The 14,591-nt window shown below is 40.2% G+C and overlaps 1 protein-coding gene across 3 annotated transcripts in view; it reads left to right on the top strand.

The window, feature by feature from the left end:
- The window catches only part of GPAM (glycerol-3-phosphate acyltransferase, mitochondrial), a 921,522-nt gene that overhangs the window by 794,999 nt on the left and 111,932 nt on the right, over nt 1-14,591 (top strand). For all 3 annotated transcript variants that reach the window (XM_044055836.1, XM_044055838.1, XM_044055837.1), the window contains exon 18: nt 10,673-10,750. In XM_044055836.1, the coding sequence (XP_043911771.1) occupies nt 10,673-10,750 (78 nt within the window). The remainder of the gene's footprint in view (nt 1-10,672; nt 10,751-14,591) is intronic.

Raw genomic sequence — 14,591 nt, 5'->3', positions numbered from 1 at the left:
TAATTGTCCCTGGTGGCTGTTAGCCACTATAGATCTGTATATACCCTTCTACTCCAACATAGCCATCCCAAGTAATATCTAATAGAATGTCATATACCATTAAGAAACAATTTCTAGAGACCAGCAATGCTGCCCCTCTTCTTCTTGCCCCCCTCCCAAACCAATAACCTCTTATCAATGCACCATGCTTTCTAATTATTCATGTGTCCTTTGTATGCAGCTAGATGTGGCAGCAGTTTGCTAAGATAAGCAGGCATTCTTTGTTTTTTTTTACTGGATTGGTTAAATCATTAACATTTCAAATTATAAAGTTCATCCCATGTACAGAAAATTTTATTTCTTGACCACTGTGTGGACATTGACCATTAATAGAAGCTCTGTGAAAAATACCGTTGTGGGACATAAAACCTTTTTATTCTCCCAAAAGATTTTTGTGCCTAAATGAACTTAACAGTGGCAATCAAACTATGAAACTGTTTGTTAAGAAACAATTGAAAAATAGCCTAAACTCACCAGAAGAAATGATATTCATGAACACAACAATAGTGAGTACACCCAGATTAAGACAGACAGCTTTGCCAGCATAGATATCCGTTGATAATAAAAATAGGATTTAGTGGGTTGCCTCATTTATTTCCCTGGTCACTCAACCACATGCATTGAAAGTAGGTTATTACATTTCATAGTTTCATAGGTGTTTACTAGGCTAATGGCCCTGGAGCCTTTACAACCTTAGCCCAAAAAATTGCCCAGACACTGTGCCACCCGATGTTAGTTCACATTGCCCCTATCCAGTAGGGAAACTACAGTGAACTCTGGGGTGAACTTTCTGTTACCCATCCACTCATCAAGATTTCTCTTGAAGAGGGCCAGCGAGGTGCTGTGCTTGACATGAATGGGAAGCTTATTCCAGAGTATGGGCAGTCTTTGGGAGATGAACCTGTCCCTCCAGCATGTTCTGTTAATTGTGGTAATGAGGTTGTGATCTCTGGAATGTGTGGTGTGGGGGGATTGGGATTTCTTTAGGTTTAGCATTTCAAGTAGGGCTGAGTCGGGCATGGCTTTGTAAGTCAAGCAGAGATCACCTCTAAGACGATAAGAGGCTGAGAACAACTGAAGTTTTTTGAGTCTGTCCATGTAGGACATGTGTTTAAGGCCTAGGATCTTTTTTGTGAGGTACTTTTGTGGCCTCTCCAGCTGTTGTAGGTGTCTGGTCAGGTACATGCAAACGGGCATTATATTTGATGATTGGTCTAATGAATGATGATTAGAGAGAGATGATGACCTCTTTCTTCCTGGATGCGAAACCTTTGGTTATAAGATATGCCACGTAGAAGGACTTTCTGACCACAGTGGCAATGTGGTAGTCAAAGGTGAGGTGTCTGTCGACCTGGTTGCCCAGATCTCTTATGGCCCCTTCAGTGTGCTCCCATCAATGTGGTAATTCATGGGAAATGATTTTTTTCCAAAGGGGATGCTAACACATTTTTTGGCGTTAAGGTTAAGTTGTGAAGTTTAATTGTAGTATTTGTATTACTCCATTAAAGACAGTCTTAATCTACGCTAATTTATTATATACTTTATGTACTGTAAAAGCTGAAAATACAGAGGTGAAGATAAAACATTAAAATTAAGCAAATAACTGAAGGGTGCAGGAATTTTTTAGCTCTATGTTTTGATAATTAGCTTAAATCATTGATTTGTTTGACTTGCTTAGCTACTGTATGTAAGCTTTGTAATCTCATCAACTGTAAGCCTTAATAAAACCATGTTCTTTCAGCCTTTTTGGCTGGAGTCATGGCTAAAGATGGTTGTTCAACCACTTCACTCACCCAGCTAACAAAAAATAAACAGACTTCTCAGAGAAAGTCAAAGCAGTTTTGCTTCCCCTAATAAGGCATTTAAAATAAAATACATCATGTTATTGCCAGTGTAGTTATTATTGAAGAGGTAGAATCTTAGTAACTATCGAACATACACATATCAGTCACTCCCGTTAAGGTTGTAAGGAAGTGAGGATTCCTTCCTCCTGAATCCACTGGTCAGATTGCCACACATCCTGTTATCTCGTGCTTCTTGGCATACATTTTCCTATGTCCATATAAAGCTGTCCTAACTTTATTAATTCAAAGTCACTCTTCAGTCTTTTAGGCTTATACACACACATATCTGATAGAGCTTCTTGCAAATCAACAAAAATCTTAAACCCACTAGGAAAGTACACTTTAAACGTTGCAGGATAAAGCATTCAAAACTTAAACTTCTTAATTGACATTCCCTCATTGATCCAAATACGTGCACTTCTATTTTATTGTATTTATTTGTTGTATTTGATTGCCAGGAAAGTATGAAGTGGCACTAAAACCCCTTCCTCAGGAGAGCCCTGAGGATAAAAGTTGAGTATGTGCACTATAGTTATTATTAAAACGTAGTGTCTTATCTCTAATCTTGTAGCTCTTTACAGAATACCAAACCAAAGATAAAATCTGTGTGTTTTATTGTATAGGTCGCAAACTTCACCAAAATATCTTGGTTGCCCCCGAACCCATCATTTTGTATGAGAACAGTCTGTGAGCTGTTTTACTTTTAAACTGTCCTACGTGACAACCAATCCGGCTTACAAGTTTGTCATGAATAAAAGTCGCACAAGTTTTTCTTCCTCCATTTTCAGGACTGCTATAATTCAGATGTTCTTCCTCCAAGATGTCCTCGTAATCCACATTTTTTTCTTTCACTGTCTTTGCCTCATTCAGTATACACTCATATTTTCTTTTAAATTTTGATCCTGCATTTGCAACTTCACATTAGCAACCATATGAGAGTTGAAAGTATTTACTGTGTTGTCTTTCTTCTCCTTGGCTTTGAACGTGTAACTGGTGAGTTGTATATTCACTTTATTAATCTCACGTGCACAGTTTTCTTAACTTGACCCAGGCAATATCAACAGCTGCACTCCCTCTGTCTTCTCTTGCTGATCTTCCAAATTTCTTACTCAGCCACCACTCTCCATGTTATCTCTCTACATCATTGACAATTTCTGTATATCTGACTGTTTTCCCAACTATATATATATGTGTATATATATATATATATATATATATATATATGTATATGTATATATATATATATATATATATATATATATATATATAGATATATAGATATATATATATATATATATATATATATATATATATATATATATATATATATATATATATATATAAAAAATTTTTTTTTTTTTTGCTTTTTGCCTGGTCTGGGCATTAAATATGCATTATCTTCAAGTTCCTAAGGATATCGGCAACTTTAAGTTTAAAACAAGTGTAAAGGTACAGTAGAGGAGCAACCAAGGAAAATGTCTTCTTGTATTGCACACCATCACTAGAAGTTCCATTTTGTTTGTATTACTAATATTTACATCTAGTGTCAGTTTTCTCATTTGGTGAAGTATTAACTCCTGTGGTTGTACATTTCAGACGCTGACTTTTAACTTGTATTGATCGGACATTGCCTTGTAGACTAGGTAGAGATCACTTCTACTTAACCTATAAGAAACAGAAGATGATGACAGTTCCCAAAGCCTTTCTGAATAGTTCCATCTTTTTAATTGTCTAGTTAAGGAAGTGATGCACCTTAAGATGTTCATTGTGCTATACTGCTGTAGTCATCACACTTGGTTATCCTGTCGTCAGGCGGTCCTGCAGTCGGCCGAATCCCAAAGTCCTGGTCCGGCGTCGGTTGTCATCGCCTCTTCCCTGACGTCAGTGCGACAGGGGTATAAAAGAGACAGCCGACACCATTTTCTTCAGTCTTTCTTGCCGAGCAGTGCCCGAAGCAGAAGCAGTTCGCAAGTGCCGGTCGGCCAGCTCCTAAAATTTTCGAATCGAGTTTCAGCCCGAAGTCTTCTCTAAAGCTAAGTACCCCGTTGGGGAAACTTTTCTTGCCTCAGACCGATGTCAGACAAAGTTAATAATTGTATTTCTTGTGGGAAGCAAATACCTCATAAGGATTTTCATTCTTATTGTATTCCTTGCCTAGGCCCAGACCACGACGTCTCTGGTTGTCGGTTTTGTGCTAGGTTCAACAAACGTACAATTAAGCGTCGGGCAAATTTCGCCCAGCATTATTTTGGCAGCAAATGTAACTATAGCATGCCGTCGGAGCAACCATCAGCAATGATGAAAAAACGCAAAGATAAGGACCGGCAGGCAAGGCCAAGACCAGATACCAAGGCCTCAGCAAGGCCAGACGCCGGTTCTCCGGTTTTCAGCGAGGCGCATATGCAGCCCCTGACTACCGCTGATTCCGAAATTCTGATGGCATCCCAAACCGAAGCAGTTGGGCCTTGGGATCTGGTTCCACCTCACTCCTTGGATGCCAGCCCCGACGGGGATCCGGAAATTTTGGATAGGCCTTAGGTCTCTGAAGGTGTTTTCAGACCGACAACTGTCTCTGCCAAGCCTTATGCTAAGCTGAAAGCCCCCTTGAAAGTTAGAAAACCGGGGCCACAGGCCCCTATGCCTAAAAAACAGATGCTTAAGATGGCTGAGCATTTAATTACCCTTATCAGGGGATCCCAACCCCCACCTGACAAAAGGCCTAGACTGGAGGAAGATTATCCTTCCTCTGACCAAGCATCCATTTCCTCAGGCAACTCTGATGACCAGGATTACTCCTTCCCTCCTTATGAAGACTCAGATGCTGAAGAGTCCATTCCCTCTGTCTCCCCCCCTGAAGACTACTCTTTTGGGAAAATTTTACACACCATGAGGGAACACTTCCACTGGGAAGGCCAAGATTACTCTGACTCCAAGAAAAGACTCCGTGAGTTTCTTCTTCTTCCACAGCATAGACCCCTTGCAATCCCTCCAGTTTTAGACATTTTGGATGATGTTTTCTCTGAATCCAGTTTAAACCCAGATTCCTTACCTCCAGCACCAGCTAAACCAGACAGATACTACCGAGTTCCTGATACTCATAAGTTTCTATACAAAAGCCCTAATGCAGACCCCGAGACCATTTCCCAGGGTCCCAAAGGGGTTAAGGCCTCTACTGCTAAGAATCCACTTCCTTCTGAAAGAGATTCCAGAGCATTAGAAAGATGGGCAAAGAAAGTGTATACGTCTGCCACTTTGGCCATGAGGGCATTAAACTGCCAATTCCATATGCTAAAATACCAACAGTATTTGATTACACAGTTAAAGCAGAAACTGATCCCTCAGACAGATCAACTTGATTTGAAAAAGATGCAGGATTTGCTGCATGCAGCAGAACAGGTGGGAAAGCATACCTTACAGTGTGGTTTTGATTCATTGGAAGCCTCATGTAGAGCAGCTGTCACAGGGTCTGTCATATGTAGGCATGCTTGGCTTAAAGAACAAGCCTTACTAGAACATGTCAAAACAAAGTTATTGGATGCCCCATTGCAGAAAGATGTGTTATTTGGTGTCAAAGCAGAGGAAGTTTTAAAGAAAATGGAAGAAAAGGCAAAATCTATGCAAACAGTTTAAGATTTTTTACAGGTACAACCTCCTCGTTTCAGCAGAAACTGGCCATCAAAAAACTGGTCCTTTCCTGCATCAGACAGACCCCAAAGAGGTAGGTACAGGCGCCCAAGTGGCAGAGGCCAGCCACAAGGTTCTTTCAGGCCTAGACAATGGCATACAACAACTCAAAGAGGTGGAGACGAAAGATCTCAACCTTTCAGGAAACAAACACAATGACTTCCCTCTTCGCCTGCCAAGCAAAATTGCCCTGGCAGCACCTTTGGGAGGGAAACTGACTTTATTTCCACAAAATCGGCGCATCATAACAAAGGACAAATGGATTCTGGACATTATTACCCGAGGCTACAGATTTCATTTCCACACTTTACCTCGGATGAGAGACATGCCATATCTGCCTCCAAACCAATGGGCAGAGGCTCACACGCAAATTTCAGCTCTCATGGATATGAAAGCAATTCAAAAGGTACCTACAAAGGAGCAAGGACAAGGTTTTTACTCAAGACTGTTTCTAGTCCCAAGAAAGGACAAAGCCTGGAGACCCATCTTAGACCTCTCAATTCTGAACACATACCTGGAGGTGCCCAAATTCAAAATGCTCACACTACAGCAGCTCCTTCCCATGCTGGGCAAGGAGTCTTGGCTGGTAACGTTGGACCTCAAAGAGGCATACCTGCATGTCCCTATCAGACAAGATTGCAGAAGATACCTCAGATTTTTGGCAGGTACAACGCATTATCAATTCTCTGCATTGCCCTTTGGCTTATCTACTGCGCCCAGAGTATTTACGAAATGCCTGGCATCAGTAATTGCATATTGCAGACAACAAGGAATACAAATTTATCCATATCTGGACGACTGCCTGATCCAAACGGACAGCAAGGACATTCTATTACAGCATCTGGCTTTTGTAACACAGCTGCTCAGTTGCCTAGGGTACACAGTAAACAAAAAGAAGTCAAAACTAATATCCTCGCAACAGATAATATTCCTGGATGCCAGCTTAAATACAACGGCCCAGATGGCTTACCTCACGCCAGACAAACAAAAACAATTGACTCAATACTTCAAAATGATAGCAACTTTTACCCAGCTCACTGCAAGGAAAATCCTGCAGGCACTGGGGTTCATGGCATCATGCATTCAACTAATCCCATATGCAAAGCTGCATATCAGAAAATTACAATGGTACCTGAAAAGTGTATGGTCTCAACACAGGCACAGCCTCGAAACAAATATACCTATCATTCCCTGCCTTCAAAAAGAGTTCCTATGGTGGGCTCAAGCATGTCAAATAAACAAGGGTCTTCCTTTCGTCTTACCTCCAGCAAACCAAACCATGACAACAGATTCTTCAGACTACGCCTGGGGAGCACACATGGCAGGACAGTGCATACAGGGCAAATGGTCTGCAAAACAAATGCATCTTCACATCAACCAAAAGGTGATGCTAGCTGTGCAAAATGCACTGACAGCTTTCAAGGACCTCTTGCATCCAGGACAACTTCTAATAAGGACAGACAACACCACAGTTATATGGTACATAAACAAACAGGGAGGAACACACTCCTACCCTTTATGCAGACAGGCTATGACCTTATGGAACACAGCATTGACCTATCAAGTACAACTACAAGCATAATTCCTGCCAGGAAAGGAAAACATATTGGCAGACGAATTAAGCAGAAATATGGCAGACCCTCACGAGTGGAGACTACACCCACAAGTATTTTCAATGATAACTCAAAGATGGGGATGTCCAGACATAGATCTATTTGCCTCCCCCAACAACTGCCAATTACAAAAATTCTGCACAAGGACTTATAACTCCCTAGCCTGGAAAGTGGACGCTCCATCATTCAGTTGGACAACACTGACAGTCTATGCCTTCCCTCCACTACCTCTATTGACCAAGGTATTATTATCAGAGAGACCACAAATGATCCTCATTGCTCCGGACTGGCCACGCCAGCACTGGTATCCATTACTAAGGAACTTGACTCACAGCCCTCCATGGATCTTGCCTCGATTCCCACTGCTTTTGACTCAGAAAAGCTGTCAAACCCGTCACAGCCAGCTCAGAACTTTAAATTTAGCTGCATGGAGAATTCCTTAAGTTATCAATCAACGCTTCTCTCAAAGGACGTCCTGAATGTCATTTTGGAGGCCAGGAGGTCCAGCACCAGGAAGACTTACTCAGACAAATGGAAAAGATTTTGTGCATGGCACCAGGCTAAAGGTCAAAATCCTTGGATACCAATCATTCCTCACATACTGCAATACCTAACTGCTACACAAAGGCCTTTCCTTCTCCTCCATTAAGATCCATGCTTCAGCCATTTCAGCTCAATATAATACGGATCCCCCAATTTTCTCACACCCTTTACTTAGGCAGTTTCTCAGAGGGGCTAAGAATATAAGACCCCCCCAGAAAACCACCAACACCAACTTGGGACCTGAACTTCGTTTTTGAAAAGTTAACACTACCTCCTTTCGAACCAGCATTCTCAGCAGAACTACAATATTTGTCTTGGAAAACAGCCTTGTTACTGGCTATTAACTCAGCACGCAGGGTCTCAGAACTACAGGCACTTATGGCAGTGGAACCTTTCATCATTTTCCATCAGGACAGAGTCTCTTTACGAACTAACCCTACCTTCATGCCCAAGGTAGTATCCAGTGTGGCTTTGAATCAGACCATTCATTTACCCGCCTTTTATCCTAACCCACAGAATAAAGGAGAAAGGCTCCTTCACTCTTTGGACATTCACAGACAGCTACGTTACTATTTAGATAAGACAAAGATCTTCAGAAAACCTGACCAACTCTTTGTATCATATGCTGCAGGTTCACAAGGAAAGGCTATTTCAAAACAGACCATCTCCAAATGGATAGCACATTGTATCCGCTTTTGCTACTCGCACCATGGGAAGGCAGTGCCTGTCAATATTAGATCCCATTCTACCAGGGCTACTGCAACCTCAGCAGCCTTTATCAGAGGGGTTCCAACCAAAGACATTCTGGAGGCAGCTACTTGGAGTTCAGTGCACACCTTTACCAAGCACTACCACCTTCCATTATACACAAAAACCAGATCTGGTTTTGCCACTGCAGTTCTGCAGGGCATCCTAGCATCACCTAACCCAGTTTAGTACCAACCACCCTTCCATAGCTTTGGGATTCTACCCAAGTGTGATGACTGCAGCAGTATAGCACGATGAACATAGTACAGTTTTGTACTTACAATAAATGCAGATGTTCGAGTGGTTATACTGCTGCAGTCCAGGTTACCCTCCCTCCATCCCCTCTACATACCAGGGTGTTAGTTACAACTCCATGTACATCAATCTATTGGATGCATGTCTATATGGTGTATTTGCTAAACAGCTAGTACTAGTGCTTATCTTCTAAGGTATTGTTGCATAGCTATTGTATTGCCTTCCTAGTTGGGAGCACCTGACATCTGGGGCAAGAAAAACTGAAGAAAATGGCGTCGGTTGTCACTTTTATACCCCTGTCGCACTGACATCAAGGAAGAGGCGACGACAACCAACGCCGGACCAGGACTTTGGGATTCGGCCGACTGCGGGGACCGCCTGACGACAGGATAACCAAGTGTGATGACTGCAGCAGTATAACCACTCGAACATCTACATTTATGGTATGTACAAAACTGTACTTTCTTTGCAGTGTTGTATTCAGTAATGTGTCATATCGGTGAGGTATAAAGTGCTATAGTGATCTCCCTTGAGAGATAAACATGCCCCTAAATGTTAGATGAAATGTGCCATATGCTTTTCTAGCTTTTTGGTAAGCACACACTGATCACAATTTACTTAGTTTTGACCATTGTCCCCAGAGCTTTAATAGTAGTGTCATTTTTTGTTATTTGACCATTTATTTGGTAATCATAATTTATGGCCTTTTTGCCAAGCCTAATGATGCATTTACTGACATTAAGGGTGAGGTTGTCACTGCTGCACTGGGTATATTTGTATTTTTGTAGACTGTCTTAATGAACTTTACCATCTTTTATTTAAGCAGTTATGTCTGTTTGTAGTCATTGGAGTAGATGGTTATTGACAGCTCATTTCCCATTTTTATAGTTGAAAAGAGTAGTCCTAGAAGTGACCACAGTACAGAACCCTGTGAGAAATCACAGGTTACCCCTGTCTGAATAGACAGGTAAACCTCCTCCACCCTTGTTGTGTCCTGTTTCTTGACCAATGTGTCGCCCACTGAATTACATATGTATTAACATTTATTGCATTTAACTTGTCTGTTATTCCCTTATGTGAGATTTTGTTTAATGCTTTCTCAAGGATAAACTCTCAATTCTTTCTGAAGTGTGCTGATACATTTTCAAAGAGTACAAGATCTACCCTTAACAGTCCTATATTGTTTCATATCTAACAGAATTAGGGCCAACGGTAATTTTAAATAGGCATCATCATGACACACTGCAGCATTTGCCATAGAATACTGGTCAGGCTGGTTGGTCTAAAATTGTTTAGGTCTGATGTGTCCTACCTTTTGTGAAATGATACCACTTCAGCCTGTCACAGTATATCAGGGATGTGTTCACATGCTGGCATTTTAACATGCTTGATATGGGTTTAGTCAAGTTTTCTTTGATTCTTGAGTTTTAATTTTACTTGCAGCATCAGTTATGAAATTATGTAAGGTATGCCTTCCTTTGCGGTTGTAACAGTGACATATTTCTTTGCATATTGAGACATTTGTTCAAAAGATTTATGCAAAAGCATTAGCTTTGTACTGAGGCTGAGTGGTAATTTATTGGTTATTTATAATGTTAGATTGATATTTTTTTCTTTTTCAGTTTTCTGATTTAATTAAAGAACACTGTGTTACTGCTTTAAATCTTTGAGACTAAACTGAGTTCATTATTAGATATGGAAGATTTGTTAAGAAAAGTAAATAGTTTCTGAACTTTACCCTAGTTGTTAAACAAGTTAAAATTTAGTTTGTTTGTGATTTCATCAAAGTGTATTGTGTTTGCTTGTTTTTGATTTTACCAGTTAAATCAGTTATGGTAAGCTGTGGTTTTAATTTATGAGCGACCTGTATTTTTCGAGTAAGTATACTATTGCCTTTTCTCAGAATAAAAAAATACCATGATATTTTCTTTTCTTAATCCTGTGTAGCCTTGCCAGAGAATTTACCAGGTGTGCCATGAAGCAGTAGAAAGAATTGTTCAGTACGGTGTTTTGCTGGTCGCTGAGGTAAGGTTAATATTTTCAGCAACTTCAGTATTAATTCCATAATTTTGAGACTAGAGTAATTTGTTTAGTCTTGTTTTGTGCAGAGAATGGTATGTTGTTAGCCATTATGTTAGGCTTTTCCAGTTGAACAGGCCTTACTAAAAAGTAGTTGAAGCTCCAGGAAAAATACAGTGTACACATTAGATGGGATTCAAGAAGCCAGCTCAAGGATGGTTTTAGCCTTGCGCCAAGCATCCTCACTACAGATGGTGCAGCAGCGCCATATGAATATGTATGAGGGTGCTGAGCAGCACCCTCGACGTGCACAGGACACGTGTGCGAGTGCAGGGGGCATGTACAAGTGCTCTACGGAGGCGTAAACATGCCCCAACAGTTGCACAACCTACTATGCTTACTAGTAGAGCCCACCTCTAATAGGAAGTCAGTAATTCAATTTTATACATATATATATATATATATATATATATATATATATATATATATATATATAAAATATATACAGACACACACACACACACATATATATATATATATATATATATATATATATATACACACACACACACACACACACATATATATATATATATATATATATATATATATATACACACACACACACACACACACACACACGTGTGTATATATATATATATATATATATATATATATATATATCTATGAAAAAAGAACAACGTAACAATAAAGCATACAAAAGGAATGAGAAGGGAATCAACAGAAACCCCAGTATTATATAGCGCTGTCAGCGTATGTCACGTCAAGCTGGGCAGGAGTGAGCAAAGCACTGCTACTCACACCACAGGCAGGATAGTACCAGTGGGAGTAACATTGTTGATCTGCTAAATCTACTTTACAATCAGAGGGTAGTCCCTGGTGAGCCTACCCAAAAATTGATAGAATGTTTGGCCATCCGACCATTACACGAGCAAGGGCAGGTATGTTCAAGGATTAAATGGTGGGAGAGCCTGAGAATACATCGGTTGGGACAACATACATGTAGGGCCCGGGAGAGGGCAATGTGTGGAGGTGTGTCATGGTTGCGATAGTATGCGATGGTATGCTTGTATGTTGAACTCTGGTGGGGTGGAGGAACTATGGGTATGAAATTATGGGTCCAGGCGTGCCAGGGTTGGATGGGCTGGTTCTAATTGGACCGCCTCGTGGAGGTCAGCGAGTTTGTTATAAGTATATATGCATACACACATGCAGACATCTATATGTAGAAGTACATTCTCTGTAACACATTCACTCCATTTGCAGACATAAATAACATGAGTGTGCCCTTACAAACCTTAACAGTAGATAGAATAAAAGGTTGCGCATAAGAGAGATGGGACAAAACTGCTAAAACGCAGAAGTGTGTACAATGTCCGAAGTCAGTGCTGTGCTGAAAAAATCAAATGTGAGGACTTTCTCACACATGGAATCATTCCTGTGATCTGCCTGCTAAGGCAACGCCAATTACTAAACCGGTCTATTTGTAAAAGTAATACGCCGAACACGTACATAATTAGGCTCTCATGTGTAACGTGTGCATTACCACATAGTCATACTTATTAATTTGTAAAAATAAACCAGTGTCTGGGGAGCTGAGTCGGTTTATTTTTACAAGTTTGTGCTACCTTGTGTTGGTTGGATGCTTATTAATTTATTGTAGTGTCATGTTAACGGGAGTAAGGATGTAATGAAATACAGAGTCTAACCTTGACATAAAGACATGCGTATCCCATGTGGGACACCCCAAAAATTACTAATAGTGTCCTTTTGGTCACTCATGTCACCAATGTGTGTAGATTAAAAGTTTGGGAGTTCTGAGGATACGTGGAGTGAGTCAACCGATGGGATGGGTCTACAGGAGTAGGGTTTGGCCAATGTTTAGTGGTGTGGATACACCGCGAATCCAACTGGAGAATGGATGACCGCAGTGTTAGGGAGACATTGGGGTGGGTGTTTGGGGAGCCAGGAGTCATGGGCATATGGGTATATATGCAAAGGAAGCAGCACAGCAATAGTGTATTGGTTAGGGCAACCGCCTAACGAACAGACATTCCCATTCCGAATCCCACTGCATCACATACCATTTACCATCATTAATCTGTACATGAACATATTTCGACATCTGTCCACTGAATAACCTGCAAAATAACAATTAAAAGTGAACTGGAGTGAAGTGTCAGTGTCATCATGAATAAGGCACTAGTAAGCAGGTGTAAGCATATATAAACACCAGTAAGCGTGTGTAAGTGCGTTTGCGCGGGATATGCATTGCTTTATAGACACACACACATATATATATATATATATATATATATATATATATATATATATATATATGTGTGTGTGTATATATATATATATATATATATATATATATATATATATATATATATATATATATATATATATATATAAATATATATGTGTGTATATATATATATATATATGTGTGTATGTATATATATATTTATATATATGTACACATATATATATATATATATATATATGTATACATATATATATATATGTGTGTGTGTGTGTGTGTATATATATATATATATATATATAAGTGTGTGTGCGTAGATATACACAGATATACAGCTATGATAGGAAACAGCACACAAGAATGACATATGTTCACAGGCTATGCCAATGGAAGTGAGGGGCTCAAGCAAGAAAATGAAACACATAGCATGACTGTCTGCCCCCTCCCACCTGGACACAGGAAACATACACACAAACCCGCAAACAATGTATATAGTCCACTGCTCCTCAGACCACAGGCAGGATACAACCGAGGGGGGTACACAGTGCACCCGTGAAATCTAATCTTGGAACACAGACAGGAGCGTCCCTTGCGGGACACCCCAAAAATTGACAAGACCAAAAGAAGGTGATACGCCGAACATTCTCGCTGGGGTGTGTACATACCCGGAATACAAGGGTGGGAAAGCCTGATGACCCATGGGTCGAGACAATTGTATGACATGGGTCCCATGAAGTGGAGAGTGGGCAACGTGTAGTGATGTGTTCAGAACCGACCAGGACCCAGAGTAAGGATGGCTGCTGTAGAGGAGGTGCTGATGGGGAAACTATGGGTAGCTAGTTATGGGTCTAGGTGTGCAGGTGTTGACTGATGTGGGCCCATATGGACAGCCCCAGGGTTGTAAGCAAATGTGTTCATTGGGCAGAGACGTCGCCCAGTGAGCAGCCACACCCACTACGAGTCCCACTGCAGCAAAGTGTAATCTATATGGCAAGGAACTGAATAACCAGATGTAGATGTGTATATATAGAGGTATGTGTTTATATATCTACCCATAGCGACATAGAGATAAACCTCTCCCTCTCCGTAGTACAAATGTATACATACAGAGACAGAATACATATACATACCCACGTATAGATATATACATATGCAGACACCCATAGACCCATATGTTGTTAGAGTTTTTATATATATATATATATATATATATATATATATATATATATATATAGACAGTAATATATAAATATATACATGTATGCATACATGTACAGATATATCTGTATATAGTAATGTATATATATATGTATATATATATATATATATATATATATATATATATATATATATATATATTATGTGACTGTAAATATACACATGTATATAGCTAGGATATGATACAGCAGTTATGAATTACATATGTTCACAGGCAGTGCATATGGGGGTGAGGGGTCCAATAAACAAACATGTAACACTTAGCATCAACCCCCCCCCCCAGGGCTGGTGAGACATACAGACACAAAATAAAAGTAAACACACCACTGCTTCCCAGAC

The sequence above is a fragment of the Protopterus annectens genome, chromosome 14.part0, assembly GCF_019279795.1.
Source record: "Protopterus annectens isolate FY-2018-M chromosome 14.part0, PAN1.0, whole genome shotgun sequence".
Lineage (NCBI taxonomy): Eukaryota > Metazoa > Chordata > Ceratodontiformes > Protopteridae > Protopterus > Protopterus annectens.
Note: the sequence above shows the minus strand (reverse complement) of the source record. Positions and strands in the feature narration are given on the sequence as shown.